Below are 16030 nucleotides of genomic sequence, written 5' to 3' on the forward strand. Positions count from 1 at the left end.
ATCCAGTCATTTCTGAGCTTTCTTCACCAGCGTGGAGATGTGAGACGACCATGTCAGCTTCTCTGTGCTGAAACTGTTCACCTGCTCCACCTCAGCTCCACTGATGTAGACAGGAGTGTGTGTCTTTATCTCTGTCTTCCTGAAATCAGCGATCAGCTCCTTAGTTTTGCTGATATTGAGCAGTAGGTTGTTGCTGTACACCACTCTACAACATTATCAATTTTCCTCCTGATATGAAGTCTCATCATTGTTTGAAATCCGGCCGATGATGGTGGTGTCATCCATAAACTTCACAACAGAGTTCTCTCCATGTCGGGGGATGTAGTCGTGGGTGTACAGGGTGAACAGGAGGGGGCTGAGCACACAGATCTATAGGTACATTTAAGCTATTTGTTACAATATAACAGGTTTTAGAGTGAAACTGAGTTTGTAACTCCCTTCTGCTACATAGCAGACAATATACATTGGTTCAATACAGAACCAATTATAAAAGTGATAAACTGAAAGAAACTATAATTAATGGAGCAGTGCTGAAGATGAATTAGAGCTTTAAGAGTCTGATAGCTTGGGGGGGAAGCTGCTCTGCAGCCTGGTTGTGCTGCAGCTGAACAGTGTAAAGTATAAAGTGACAGTAAGCCTATGATATGATAATTTATCATAATACTCAAGTAAAGAAAGTAACGTTCGGCTACCTCACAACTGTACGGTAGCTCAGCCCATGATGAACAAAGTCTCTCAAAAACAAACAGGTGATGTTTCTACTATAAGTGATTAAGAGTTGCGTTGCTAGGCAAACCCCGAAATCCCGCGATACGACGAGAGCAACTTTTACTTGAGAAAGAAACGGACATCAACCCGCAGCGGGCTACAGTGTGCGGGGAAAGAAACGGACATCAACCCGCAGCGGGCTACAGTGTGCGGGGAAAGAAACGGACATCAACCCGCAGCGGGCTACAGTGTGCGGGGAAAGAAACGGACATCAACCCGCAGCGGGCTACAGTGTGCGGGGAAAGAAACGGGAAAGTCTGGATGGAGCGACACGGCAGGGAACTCACGTTCTCACGGGATTTCCTGGGTTGCCTAGCGACGTGACTCTAATAGCAGTAGCTTTCGCAGTGTGTTTTCTGTTTTTTTGCTACTGTCTGAAGCGACATTTATTTAAGTGTGATTTTGCTGCTGGCGGCTTGACAAACTTAACACTAGGCTGAAAAATGGCGAGCGTTGTTGCACAGTCGCATTTCATCTTCGGTCTAAGGTCAAGTGTGAGTAACAATTTGTGTTTCTTCGATGAGCAAACTGTCGTTTTCCCCGCCGGAAACAGCTGTGTGTGCTTCAACACTGTCCACAGATGTCAGAGGTTCATTCCAGGTAGGCTGGATGATCGTGCGGCATTATCAAGTCAAGTACCTGTTTATCTCATGTGGTATTAGACATTCCTTTTATTTTTCTGTTAGTTGTTTTCTATTGGTGTTGTCTTTGCAGGCTCAGAGAAAAGCCAGGGCATGAGTGCTTTGGCCATCAGTGCCAACCGGCGTTACCTGGCAGTGTCAGAGTGTTGCCAGAAGGCCACCATCACAGTGTTCGACCTGCAGCATGAGCAGGGCAGAAAGAGGAAAGTTCTGACTGCAGGAGACTTGCTTGTTCAAGAGTTTGTGTGCATGGCTTTCTCTCCTGATTCCAAGTACCTGATAGGCCAAACGGGCGGTCCAGAGTGGATGCTGATCTTCTGGCTTTGGGAAAAGCAGAAAGTGCTCGCATCAGTGAAGACCAGTAACTCAAACAATCCTGTTACCCAGGTGAGTCACCCACGCTGTATCGGTGCAGCCATGCACCCTTTGAGCGAGTGATCCGACTTTATCAATGTCCCATCAGGTCAGCTTCAACCCTTACAACAACATGCAGCTCTGTGTGAGTGGAACTGGGGTGTTCAAGCTGTTCCGCTACTCTGAGGGAGCCCTGAAACAGAGCAGCTTCCCAAAGGTGGAGTCCATCAACTTCCTGTGTCATACCTGGATGACAGAGGAGCGGGTGATCGCTGGGACGGACACAGGCAGGCTGCTGGTATTTGAGTCCGGAGACCTGCGAAGAGAGATTAACACGGCTTCTAAGGCTGTGCAGGAGCAGTCTGACAGGTCAGAGGTTTATCCAAAAATTGTTTTAAAAAATACTCTTAGGTGATGTACAGTAATTATGATTAGCTATGGTGAGATTACAGAATTAATAGACTATGCAGTGTTTATTCTCAACAAATCCAAGCAAAACCAATCTGAATTTATCCTGCTCATAAGCAGAGGCGGTGAAAACATGACTGATTACTTTAGACTTGACATAATTCACTTGGACTTGAGCCTTTTGTCTTGGAATGACTTGCCCAAGTCCAAAGATTAAAACGTATTTTATAAAAAAAAAAGTGTGCAGTAAACAAATTCTTAATTTTATTGATGATGGATGTATTTTAGATCAAGCTGGAGGGAACGATCTGTGATCTCCCTGTAACTTTCATTCATTCACCGCACAGGCAGGTGGAGATGCAGAAGATCAAAGACGCTGAAGGGGATGAAGACCCCAATGTTCCTCGCATCACAGCCATTCTGTCCTACTCCAAAGGCTTTGTGTGCTCGTTGGGTCCCGGCACCGTCTGTCTTTTTGAAAGAAATGAGGAGGACAGTTATAGAAGAAGCAGGGAGATCCGGGTAAATGGGAATGCAGGTAACAGTGCCTCTGCAGGCTCTGCGTATGTTTCAAAGTGATCAGATGTGTATCCTTTTCTGTCAGATCCCTCCAGACCCACACAGCAATGAGCTGACCCCGGCCGAATCCCAGGAGATTGACGCCATGTGCATCAGTCCAGCAGAGGAGACTCTGGCCATCAGCACAGACAGAGGACAGCTGTACAGCTTCAGCCTGTCCTCTGTGGAGATGAACAAGGTAGACGGCCCCCTCTACCAGCACCAACACTGTGCTGGTGATTACTCTTCCACGTCAACGTGGTGTCTCTATTGTTTACCTTGTGTTGTCACCGTGGAAGATAAAATGATTGTTGCCCCCATAATGTAGCAGAGTTGTAAATCCTGTCTCACCGCACTTAATGCAGCTGTTGTGAGTTTTGATGGCTGATAAACCCTTAAATATACAGATCTATTACTCAAACTGGCCTTCCTGGGTCTTATGTCATTTTCTTCTACTTGCTCCTTCCTAAAGCGACATTTCCACACCGACGCATACCTCCTTCACCAGGGCCCGTTTCAGAAAGCGGGATTAGTGAAAATTCTGAGTATGTTCAGCCTGAGATGAGGGAAACTCTGGGTTTTCTGTTTCAGAGAGCGAGATCAGATAATCCCTAGATCAGTAACTCCGGCAACTGATGGAAAACCGTCAGCTTCTCTCTGACTCCTCCCCTCCCGCGGAACCTGAGGCGGCTGTCTAACACACAGTTTCATTTCCTCATTCATGCTGTCGATATCAAAGCACATATCTGAACGCATTTACATCTTTAAAAACTTTAAAATCCCGGTTAAATAGACTGTTAGTTTTTTACCCAAACATGATCTTGAACGGGATCACTTTTATGATCAATCTGTCATCGATGGACAGATGTCCGCACATCGTAGATTTATCCTCAGCACAGAATAAAATCTTTAGGTATAACGCTGTGACAGTTGCACTGAAAATACTTACTGTGGGCTACATTACTGCAGTAATCACTGTTTAATATGTAGGCTAACCTATAAAACTGATCAATGAACAGTAATCTTTCATGTTGGAGATAATGTGACTATTTCTGAGTGAGGATGACTGTGGTGCAGCTGAAACAAACAGGTCTACATAAGGTTTAAATGTGAGTTTTTCATTATTACCTGCTGATAGTCTGAATGTGTTTTGACAGCATTAATAAAATAGGCTACTAAATGAACAAGATGTTATTAACTTAAAATAGACGTCTAAACGTTACAGTTAGTTTGAACCCATAGATGCATTTTCCACTGCAAAAAAAAAAGGGCTAACCTACTGGGTGCTACTGTGACTTTACAATCACAGGTTTATGAGTAAACTGTGTCTTATAGGCTGCCTATTTTCATAATCAGGTAGCCGATTTTTTTTGTCCATTGGTTCTGTATTGAACCAATGTATATTGTCTGCTATGTAGCAGAAGGGAGTTAAAAACTCAGTTTCACTCTAAAACCTGTTATACTGTAACAAATAGCTTAAATGTACCTATAGATCTGTGTGCTCAGCCCCCTCCTGTTCACCCTGTACACCCACGACTACATCCCCCAACATGGAGAGAACTGTTGTGAAGTTTATGGACGACACCACCATCATTGGTTATAGGGTTAGGCTACAGCTTAATAAATCTAGCAAATGTAAGGGGCTGTAGAATAATTCCAGCACTTTATCATTCATCAAGGAAAGTCCAGTCTGGTAAATGATGAATGAGCAACGCTGTGTAGTAGCCTAATAATGTTAACGCATTGATTCTTCTTCCACTCCTGCGTTTTAGAGCCTATCAGGGTCCGCGTTGGCACGCATTCATATTTCTAGCTCCACTCGATTGAAATGGAGGCTCTGCCTTTATTTACCCGTTGCCGTGGTGAATCGTAGTATCGGATCTCCATTGATGAGGCTTTTTTTAATCCCCACGCACGCGTTTCCATCAGGCTCAACGTACTCAGAGTTGATTGAACTGATTCTGATCAGCTGTTCTGGAACCGAAAACTCAGAGTTTCACATCTCAGGCTCAGTCAACCCAGAGCTCAGGGACAAGCTCAGAGTTTGTTAAGCCTGCTTTCTGAAACAGGGCCCTGCACCGCCACTATACCAGCTAGTCACCAATCAGAAAGTCTTGAGTCAATTCAGTCATTGAGATAACTTTTTAACTCTTTCTTTCTCTACTGTTTCTGTTGGTAATTACTCTCTTGCTTTTTTCTCTCCTCTCTCCTTTCTTTCCTTTTTTCTTTTAGCCATGCTAGCTGCATGGCTCTATGTATGGCAATGTCAGACTATTCTGTGGGCCAGACGGTCAGTCCAGACTGAAATATCATAAAAAATAATGAGAATCAGAATCAGATGAATGTGTTTTCAGTTTCAGAGACAAAGATCAGATAATGAATGTGTTGCCATAAAATTTGGTACAGATATATATATATATAAAACGTGCCTTTAGCTCAAAGCACCGCTGTGCCACACATCAGTTTGTCCCGTCCATTGCTTTTCCTTAACTCCTTTTCTCATGTTTCAGACATCAAAGCAACTTCCCGTTGACTTCAGAACCTAAGGTTGACCCTGATATGTAGTTTGTAACTCTGCCCATCAGGAGGAACACTTTGAGTTCCTGTCGCAGTCCTTCCACTCTAAGTCCATCACTGGTTTGTCCATCTGCATTCGAAAGCCCCTCGTAGCCACCTGCTCTCTGGACCACTCTGTCCGCATCTGGAACTACGAAACAAAGTAAGAGACGACATCACCCAAGCTCTCTGCTATTTTGTTTATGTTGAGTATTTACTTTATTTCTCTACACGGTCTTAGGCGTCTTTTTTTGAGTCACACCCATATATAAAGTGGGTTTCGGTATTTTATGCTGCATGTTGCAGTGTGGTGAGGCACAAGAGCATGCCTGAGGGAGGACAAGAGGGTACAGACCTGGAGGGTGTGCTTGTAGAGCAGGAAAGTGACTTATCAAGCCCTGTGCTCAGTGTTATCTAGAACCCAAATTGAAGTCAACACAGAGCCTAAGTACGGCATGCTAAGACCAGGCTGTCTTCATTACTGTCACTAGAGTGTTGGAGCTGTACAAGGAGTTCCAGGAGGAGGCGTACAGCTTGGCTCTGCATCCCACTGGCCTCTTCATCCTGGTGGGCTTTTCAGACAAACTCAGGCTGATGAACCTGCTTATTGATGACATCCGCACCTTCAAGGAGTTCACTGTGCGCGGCTGCAGGGAGGTGGGATATATGCGTGTGTGTGTGTTGATTGTGTGTTCACTTTTGAGCTCTTTTACCATGGTTTTCGCCTTCTCTCTCCGCACCTTTAGTGTGCTTTTAGCCACGGCGGCCACATGTTTGCAGCTGTCAACGGAAATGTCATCTACATCTACTCCTTCACCTCTTTTGAGAACATCCTCAACTTGAAGGGCCACAATGGAAAGGTGAGTCAGGCAGGAGTCTCCACCACACTGCATGTGTCCCTCTGGCAGGGCAGGGTCCAAAGTCAGAGCCATATTTGTCAAACTACTGGGCAGTGGTAAGCGTGCGTCCCACCAAAAAGCTATGATACAGTAGAAACCTTTGTCGCAGGTGCGTGGCATTGAATGGAGTGTGGACGACAGCCGGCTGGTGTCCTGTGGGATGGATGGCGCGGTGTACGAGTGGAACACACAGACCGGCAAGCGTGAGTCTGAGAGCGTCCTCAAGTCCTGCAGCTACACAGGTGTTGCCTTCTCTTCAGACTGCAAGACCATCCTGGCTGTCGGAACAGACCTCACACTGAAGGAGATCCAAGATTGTCAGGTCAGAAAGAACGACTCGCTACTGTTTCTTTTTTCCATAAATCATAATAAAGAGGAGCGCAAACTCACTCATTGGCTCCACAGGTCCTCAGGGAGGTTCCTGCTGATGAGGTAGCTCACACCGCTGTGGCAGTGTCTCACTCCGGCAGGGTTGTCTTCACCGGGACCTCCAGTGGAACCATCAGAGCCATTAAACATCCGTTACCCATCCAGAAGGAATGGATCATGTACCAAGCTCACTGTGGCCCCATTACCAAGGTTAGTTCAAAATGTTGTGAAGTCCATCACCTGGGGTGTCTTGAGTGAGAAATGGTCTGTCATGTCAACCATTGTATAAGGAAAATGTCCACTGTCTAACCTCGTGTGTCCTCAGATGGTGATCACGTCTGACGATCAGTTCCTGCTGACAGTGTCTGAAGACGGCTGCCTGCTGATGTGGAAGATCATCGATAAGGACGGCCGAGGACTGAAGAGCCACAGGCAGATCGTCCACACTGAGGAGATCCTTGTCACCAAGTCAGACCTGGAGGAGAAGGTCCGTCTGTGTGTCTGTGTGTGTGTGTGTGTGTGTGTCAATAGTTTCCACATGAACATTTGGACTACACAGAGCACATAATGTGATCTGGGCTACTCCTGATGGATCAAGCCCTGGCTGCCCACAGCTACAGTCCAAATGATTGAAATGATAATTATATAGCTCAAGCTAGCTGGAGGTAATGGTGACATTAAGATAATATGTTAGCACCAGTTTAGTATTTTAAACATAGCATTTTTATTTTGTTAGGGGGACACTATTTTCCCCGGTCCCTCTTTTGAAACTGCTCCCCTGCTCTCTCAGTTATTGACAGCAGGGTGAAACACGCTGAGGTGACATCTGAACAGTATTTTGTTTCAAGAACACAGTTGTTTTTTAATAGGTTTAATAGGATTCCAGGTTTCTACGACAGCACTAGCACATCCATCAGTCCATTTTCTCCACTTATCCTGGACAGGGTTGCAGGGGGTTGGAGCCATTCCCAGCATGCATTGGGTTGACACAGGTTGTCTGCTCACTGAAATGAGCAAGTTCCCGAAATTCCTCTCTCTCTACCTGCTTCAGCCTTCTCTTCATACAGAGCGAGGGCCAGAGCAAGTACTCTGCTCTGTGTTGACAATTTTACATCCAGTATAGTTAGGTAGAACTACTTGCAACATCACTTCCACGGATTTTGTGTATCATAGCAACCAAAGCAGTCAGAAAGCGTTTTTTGCCAGCTTAAAACGCCAGCTGCTCTTCTGAAAACGCCCAGCAGGAAGCGTGTTTTTTCCGACCGCTTTTGTTGCTATGATACACAAAATCCGACAGACAGAGCTCAGTTAAATCTTTATGGATGAAAGATACTTTTGTTACAGATTAATAACTCACCACTCTGAAACTCTTGCTCCAGTCCATGTTGCCAAGCTGGTCGGCAACATGTACAGCTGAAACAAAGCCGTGTTTACCGGCTTCCAGCTGACCCGCCCTTCTCTGCTTCTGATTGGCTAGTAGTCCTTAACTAGGAACTGAGCATGTGCAACTCCCAACAAAGATCATTTAGAGACAAGATGCTTCACTCCATAGCTAAAAAGAAGCCTTCAACACAGGGTGAAAAGAGGAGCTGCAGCAATGTGCAGTATGACAAAAATATGGTGTTTTTAAAAAATGAAACCATGTAAACCTGTTCTGATACAACCCCTAAATAAGATTATAAACCTGAAAATGAGCATAATACCAGCTCTTTAAAATTTAGGCCGCTTTCCAAAACCACTTTGTATGCTGTTTTTGTCCTGCACCTGTGCTGTACCCCGTCCACCTTCTTTGTTACATACAGACAGACAACCATTCAGTCCTACAGGCAGTTTACAGTCACAGCATCATCTAAGCTGGACGTCGTTACACTGTGGAAGAGAAAACCAGAGCACCTGCAGGAATCCCACAGAGTTGAACTTCTGTGTGCAAACTCCTCACATATATAGAGAGCCATTTCATTCTTATCTTCGATTTCTGTTATTGTAGTTAAAGCTGATGCTGAATCATAACATACACCTGAGTTGTCTGGTTTACTGCCTTCTACCCACCAAAGAGCCCATCATATTGCCAGGAATACTGACATCTGATCTGAAATTCTATATCTGCTTTTAATTCTTAATTCAGGAATGGTTACTCCAAATCTCTTTCCTGCCCTCTGGATCCTTTGATCCATCTCTAGAAATGTGTGTGTGTTAGTTTTGTAAATATATTCTGTATTTTACAGATACTAATGTTTAAATACAGTTTGCACTTTAATTCTGACTCATGTAATCTCAGTGGGCTTGATGGGTGACAAAAAAAGACAATAATCACATATCAAATGGTCAGAAACACATAAATATCCGACCCCATAATCTCTGTTGCAGACTCAGAACATGCTGGAGCTGAAGATGCGTCTGGAGGAGCTGCAGATGGAGAACGAGTACCAGCTCCGCCTGAAGGACATGAACTACAACGAGAAGATGAAGGAGCTGTCAGAGAAGTTTACCAAGCAAATAGAATCTCAGAAAACAATGCAGCAGGTGTGCTGGTCCCCTAACAGACAGCTCTTGTTCTCCAAATATACTCAACATCTTTTTTAAGGTCAAAATGTCGACCTGAAACCAACAATGCCTGTATTTAATTAATGACTCGATTTCTTGTATTGGCGTTACCTCATACTTTATATATATACAGTACTGTGCGTGATTTGGGCAGCTGGGGAAAAATAGACATGTTTATAGTTTATATTTATCAATTAACAAAATGCAAAGTGAGTGAACAGAAGGAAAATCTAAATCAAATCCAGATTTGCATTCAAACAGCATCAGTTCCTCTAAGTTCACTTACACAAAGTCAGTGGTCTTGTAGGCACATCATCAGGTGTATGAATAAACTATTATACCAAACAGGTGCTAATGATCATAAATTCAATATGTAGGTTGAAACACAATCATTAAGTGAAACACAAACAGCTGTGTTGGAGGAACAGCTGGATGTCGAACAGCCAAACTCAGCTAACAAGGTGAAGCTGCTGAAGACAGTTTACACCTTGGCAAGACTGAGCACAAGACACACGGTAGTTATACTACATCAGCAAGGTCTCTCCCAGGGAGACGTTTCAAGGCAAAGAAACGGGGAAGGCTGAGGACCGTAGATGCACCAAAGAAACTTACTGCAGCAGATGAAAGACACATCATGCTTCTCTTCACAATCAGAAGATATTCAGCAGTGCTGTCAGCTCAGAGCTGCAGAAAACAGTGGGATCCTGATGCACCATCCACTGTCTGGAGAAGTCTGGTCAGAAGTGGCCTTCGAAAAATGGCAGCAGGCATCTGATTGGTCCCAAATTCATTCTGCAGCATGACAACAAGCCCAAACATACAGCGAAAGTCATAAAGAAATATCTTCTGTGTAAAGAAGAACCAGAAGAGCCCTGATCTCAACATCCTCGAGTCTGTCTGGGATTACAGCAGCTGAGGCTGGCTACCTCAATCCACAAAAGGACTGTGGGAAGTTCTCCAAGATGTTTGGGCTGACCTACCTGCCAAGTTCCTTAAAAAACTATGTGCAAATGTACCTAGAAGAAATGATGCTGTTTGAATGCAAAAAGTGGTCACACCAAATATTGATTGATTTAGATTTTTCTTCTGCTCACTCACTTTGCATTTTGTTAATTGATAAATATACAAATAAATTAACAACACAAGAAAGCATGCCTACTTTAGAGCATTTCCACACCTGCCTAAAACTTCTGTAAAGTGTACATTGACAACCTTTTTACAGGATTTGCATGCCTCTATTTAGTCAGCAAAGAGCTCGCGTGTGCCTTTGGAATGAATTGTATAATTAATTGTCTGTTGATGACGTGTACTGTACCTACAGGCCATGAAAACAGAGATGGAAAAGCAGGAACGTGAGCACCAGGAGAGTTCTGCTGAGGTTACTGTGAAACACTCAAAAGAGCTGAAGGATTTAGGTAAGAAGATGACCTGGTCTTTGACAGCACAATCCAGGGCCAGCGTGTCTTTGTTTCTACAAGGATCAGTCATTCTGTCTGTCTACCAATCATCATACAGAGTTATCCTACAGCCAGAAGCTGATTGTGGAGCACGAGAGGTACCAGGATCTCCAGCAGAAACATCAAAGAATGCAGGAAGACTATGAGAAGCAGCTGAAGGCTGCAGAGGAGAGCAAAACCCAAGCCCTAGAGGAGCTGACGCAGCTCTACGAGGCCAGGCTGCAGGAGAAGACTCTGATGCTGGCTCAGGTAAGTCAGGAGGAGCAGGAAGTAGAAGTAGAAGGAACACCACATGAAACCAGCTCTTATGTCCACTTTGATTTTGAACTTCTTTTGTGTTGCGCAGTGTCAGGAGGATGCACAGCAGCAGATCCGTGAGTTTAAAGAGATCATAAAGCAAGTAGAGGAGGACGAGGAGAGGAAGATTCACGACATCCAAATCAAGTATGAGAGAAGACTGCATACTGAGAAAGAGACCAACACGCATCTGAAAGGAGAAACTGGTATCATGACACAGAAGGTGAGACAGGCTCCTGCTATCCTGTTTTTAATACACGCATGCATTTATTCCTCTCTCTCCGTCGTCCTCCCGTCTCTCTCCCGTGTAATCTCCAACTCTTTGTGTTACTTCTTCCTTTCGGTGGCTGGTTGTGTGATCACAGTTCTACAGTCTGCAGAGACAGATCGACGACAGGTGCTCAGAAATAAACAAGATGAAGCAGGAGCGCCAGAGGCTGCTGGGGTTGATCCGCTCCCTGGAGAGCGACATCGAGGACCTGAAGCGGCAGATCTCTGGACACGAAAAGACCAACCAGGACAAGGTGGCTGAGATCTCATCAACATTTCAGATTAAATAGATTCAATTAAACCCCATAAATAAGGTCACAATTTATCTTGCTGGTACAGTATGTTTGGTTCAACAGCACTATATTTTGGGGTATTCTGAAATGTTATTGAGAAAAAAATCTGACTTTTTTAAATCTCTACTTTAAAACTAATAGAAATACACGAATGGACAACTGAGTACAGCAAGAGCATATAGATATATGCGTGACACTTACATCACAAAAAGATCATGAAGAAGTATGTGAATTCTGGAGATGCTCTTATATTAGATATACGATTTCCATGACAGCTTTGGGGTCTGTGGGGACATAAACAGCAAAACCTCTAGGTCCTCCTTAACCTCTTTGAAAAATGATGCTCTCAGTCTGGAGATTATGTCCCGCTGCAGACTCAGGGCACGATTAGATATTGTTAATCATAAAAACGTAAGTCAACATAGAACAAACATACTAAATTGCACACCTGCACACCTACAGGATAAGACCATCTCCAGCTTGAAGAAGAAGAGCCAGGAACTGGAGAAGTTGAAGTTTGTTCTTGATTTCCAGTTAAATGAGCTGAAGAAACAGACTGAGCCTCAGCAAGATGACATCAATGAGAAGAAGGAGCGGATCCATCAGGTGTGTGTGTGTGTGTGTGTGTGTGTGTGTGGATGATGGAAAAGCTTTTCTACAGTAATTAATTTCAATTTCATTTTTTATAGCTCCAATTCATAACAGAAGTTGTCATATTGCACTTTTCATAGCTCGAACTCTTTGGTTTCACTAAAACAATAAACACTTAACAACGACATCTTAAATTAGTGATTAGTGTCCATTTGAAGAAGTCATTTTCTCTTTTGATATTGTTTTATGTCATGTGGTGTTTTAAAAATAATAATAATAACTTTATTTGTATAGCACTTTTCAGAACCAAGGTAAAATGCAGGTAAATGAAACAGAACAATGACACATGTTGAAATAAAGTGGACCTGGTATCAGTGTGCAAACCTGATAGCCCTGCATTAGCAGATATTGGAGTCATAGTGAGTCTATGTGAGTACTATATGCCAAGAGGACCCTTCCTGGGAGACATTTTGTCATTTTGACAGTAATGTGTTGTTTGTGCCTTTTGACAGCTGGAGGAGGAGCTGCTGCAAATCGACAAGAGCAACACTCAGCTGAAGCTCACCATCTCTGACCTGAGGCTCAAACTGAGGACCAGAGACAAGGAGATGCAGAAGGAGATGCAGAGAGTGAGCGCATAGCTAAGACTCCATACTGAAGCAACATGTTATGATTACATGATGCTACACATGCTGTACATGCTACTATACCAGCTTTAAGACGTTTTGATCAAATAGTTATTTGATATTGTCAAATGTTGACTGGAGCCTCTCATAGAGTTTGAAGGCAGATGTGACGTAGTAAACTAGGAGCTGGATTTACTAACATCTCGAATAAAGAGGATTAAATTGCGTGTGCATTCTAAAATATTGCATGTGCAATTGTGGTACCAGTTATGGGTGATTAACTGAGAATTATTGTGTAGATGACAACAGGTGCAAACACAACGGAGGTGGCAGTATTTAAACGAGGGTTTTGCCTGTTTTAATGGTTTCCGGCAGGGAGAGTTGGAGGGAAAGCAGCCACTGCGTAAAAACCTTGAGTTGTTTCGTTCAGTGTGTCCCGAGTATGTGGAAATTGTATGTACCTGCCCATCCTGCTTAAGATTGCACTAAGCACTTGGGACAGCACACCTGAAAAACTGCTCTGGGAAACCCCGGCAGAAACAGATACAGTATGCTGAAATGACCCAGACACGAGGAAATGCAGTTACAAGAAGTTTGGGCATGGCAGGTTTTGCGTGACTCCTTCTTATAATTGGTTCCAAATCAGCCCTTAGGTCAGTCAATAGCTCCAGTAGGGCATGGCTGGAGAGGCGAAATATGTTCCTCAATCATGCTAAAAATATTGACACGAATGGAAAAAACCTTTCTCAATTCAGTTTAATTCAAATTTGTTTTATTGGCATGAATGTTAATACAACAGTATTGCCAAAGCTTCAAGGCAAATACAAAAGAACAATTCAATTCATACAGTTCAGGAAATAAATAAAATAAATTTTTTTTCCATATATTGAATATAGAATAATAATATCTAATATTGTTCATTTCTCTGCGTCTTCTGTCATTACGGCTGTGTCTCCTTCTCCAACAATAACAGCAGCCATCTCTGCACACTTGGCAGTTTGCACCTTCCTTTCAAACGTATTAAATACAGATGCTGTTGCACTCACGTTAAATTGCGTTTAGGCTTGTTAGATCATATTGCGTGTAGTAAATAATTACTATCCATTACTTTTCACAATAAAATTAAAACGCCCCAAATTGCATATTCATTAAGGCAAAAGTACTAAATGAACAACAGGTGCTATCTTTCACTTTTGAAAGACGTCATTCTGTGCACACCGTTAGTACATCAGCTTACGTGCTAATTTGCTGGTGATATCAAGTTTGCACACGTTTTTACTCACACAAACCTGTAGTAAATCTGGCCCTAGGTGTTTAATTTAACTCTCACTGCTGCTCTGTGGCACTTTGCAGTTCTGTTACAACACCTGTTATACAGACATGTCAAAGCAGGAAACGCACAGGCGTAAATAGTAACATTAACGATGGTGCTATTCCATTAAGTGTCCCAGTGAGCCATGTCAGTCAGTGGTCCTGCACAATAACCAAATCAACTAAAAGAAGATACTAGAAGACGTTTCGTCCCTCATCCAAGAGACTTCTTCAGTTCTGACTGACTGGTAGGGAAACCCAGCTATTTAACCTCTAGGATGGTCGATACCGCTGGTTCGTTAGTGCTCCTGGCTGTGGTAACGACTTCTAACGAAGTACTTCTAGTATCTTCAACCAAGTCCAGTTGCCCTTGACCTCAGCCTTCGTTGGATAACTCTGACCTGGATTCACAGACAATACTGACATGCCCTTATGTACATTAAAAGGGTCCTTGGTCACTCGCTGTAGCCAGTCCTCCTGTTCATGTTCAACAAAGAAATTCCTTCTTAGTAACGGGGGAAAAAGCCTCATATTAGCTTTAACTTAACTTCAGAATGTATTTATTCACAAAACTGAAATGTCTTTGTTGCCAGTACGGACAGCAGGAACAATTATAGCAACCAAAAGCCCTTTTAATGTGCATGAGGGCAGAAGACTTGAAAAAATGGAACACTTCTGTCATCTTTTCTGTGGTCAGGGGAAAGATTTGGAGACACACCTTCAGCGGCTCAAGTCAGACCTCCACAACTGTGTTGGCTTCATCCAGGAGCCAAGGAAACTGAAGGACAGCGTGCAGATGATCTACGCTCGCTATGTGCCGCAGACCGATGGGGTGAGTAGTTCACATAGTGTCGTAGATCCCTCTGAGCTGACTGGATGCTCAGCTCAGAGTTCGTGGCATCAGTAATGTTCAACAAGGGGTAATGCTCTACTCACACAACATACAGAGAGTTTACATACAGTGTAAGGAATGCAGGGAGCATGTGAACCGTGGGTGTGCTGTTTCCAAGGTGGAGAAAAGCAGCGTAGACGAAGATATTCAGAGGGCGTTCTGTCGCCAGCGTGACCACCTGGAGAGGACTGTTAACAGTCTCAAGTCGAGGCTGGCCAAATCTGCCGAGGAGCATGAGAGAGTCTACGTCAAGATCATGAAGGTAAGATAAAGAAACACTGCAGACAGTTCCTCTGAGTCTTAGCTTCCTTAAGATTATTGAAACAAGTCTACTGCTCATGGCATTCAGTGTTTCTTCTGTTTCTTCTAAGTCTGAGCACAGTTGTCGTCTGCTCTGCAGGAGAACGTGACTCTGATCACTGAAATCAATGAACTGCGTAAAGAGCTGCGTTTGGTGAGAACTCAGGTCAAAGATTACAAAGCTCAGCTGGCCTCTTTCAAGAAGTCCAACAAGTCACGTCCTAACTCAGAGGAAGGAGCCCAAACATGAAGACGTCCGCTAAGGATTCACAAAACGCACGACTAAATTCAAATCAGAGAGCCACCGCCTCCTCGACCAGGAGCCGTGTTTGCCCTGCAGCGAGGGACACTCCAGCCATCATCACACATGTTTTGTACCACGCAGCATTTTTTCACTTGTTTTCCTGCATTGATGAACGTATTCACCAGCACAGACAGGTGCTGTGAATTTATCTACAATACTAGTTTGTCTTCAATATAATAAACTCTTTCTGGGATGATTTTGAAGGTTTCCTTTTGAACAAGAATCAAACTCTGTACTTTACCACATATTTACCATGAAGACATTCTAAAGATGGTATTACATATATTTGTATTAAAACCATTGTTCTTGCCTTTGGAGTGTGTATTTATTCTCCGTGCACACCTGACATGACCCCCACCTGCGAGTCGTGTCATGTCACTGGACTCACTGGAGACAGACCCAGCTAAAGTCAATATGAACATTCGAATCTTTGTTGTCACCATTTGGGATTAACCCTTTAACTACAAATTCCACATACTTTACCATATTGAATGTACGCTATAGAGCTTTAGATATTTGGACGTGTTCATCCTACTGTTCTAGTCAACCACTTGCTTCCACTCATTTCTGCTCAGTATGTCCATTAGAAACC

General features: G+C 43.5%; 1 protein-coding gene across 1 annotated transcript; it reads left to right on the top strand.

The window, feature by feature from the left end:
• Positions 1–1051: 1051 nt before the first annotated feature.
• On the top strand, positions 1052–15747 carry cfap57 (cilia and flagella associated protein 57). Its single transcript, XM_046075172.1, is given in 22 exon segments — positions 1052–1368; positions 1483–1796; positions 1873–2132; positions 2519–2693; positions 2776–2928; positions 5315–5448; positions 5777–5942; positions 6032–6145; positions 6294–6506; positions 6590–6763; positions 6879–7040; positions 8921–9076; positions 10419–10512; positions 10613–10803; positions 10901–11074; positions 11217–11375; positions 11877–12020; positions 12518–12634; positions 14640–14774; positions 14953–15096; positions 15235–15371; positions 15373–15747. Coding segments are annotated over 22 exon segments (3498 nt in total). The 5' UTR covers positions 1052–1211; the 3' UTR covers positions 15398–15747.
• Positions 15748–16030: the final 283 nt, after the last annotated feature.

Source organism: Micropterus dolomieu, linkage group LG18, assembly GCF_021292245.1.
Source record: "Micropterus dolomieu isolate WLL.071019.BEF.003 ecotype Adirondacks linkage group LG18, ASM2129224v1, whole genome shotgun sequence".
NCBI classification, from domain to species: Eukaryota; Metazoa; Chordata; class Actinopteri; order Centrarchiformes; family Centrarchidae; genus Micropterus; species Micropterus dolomieu.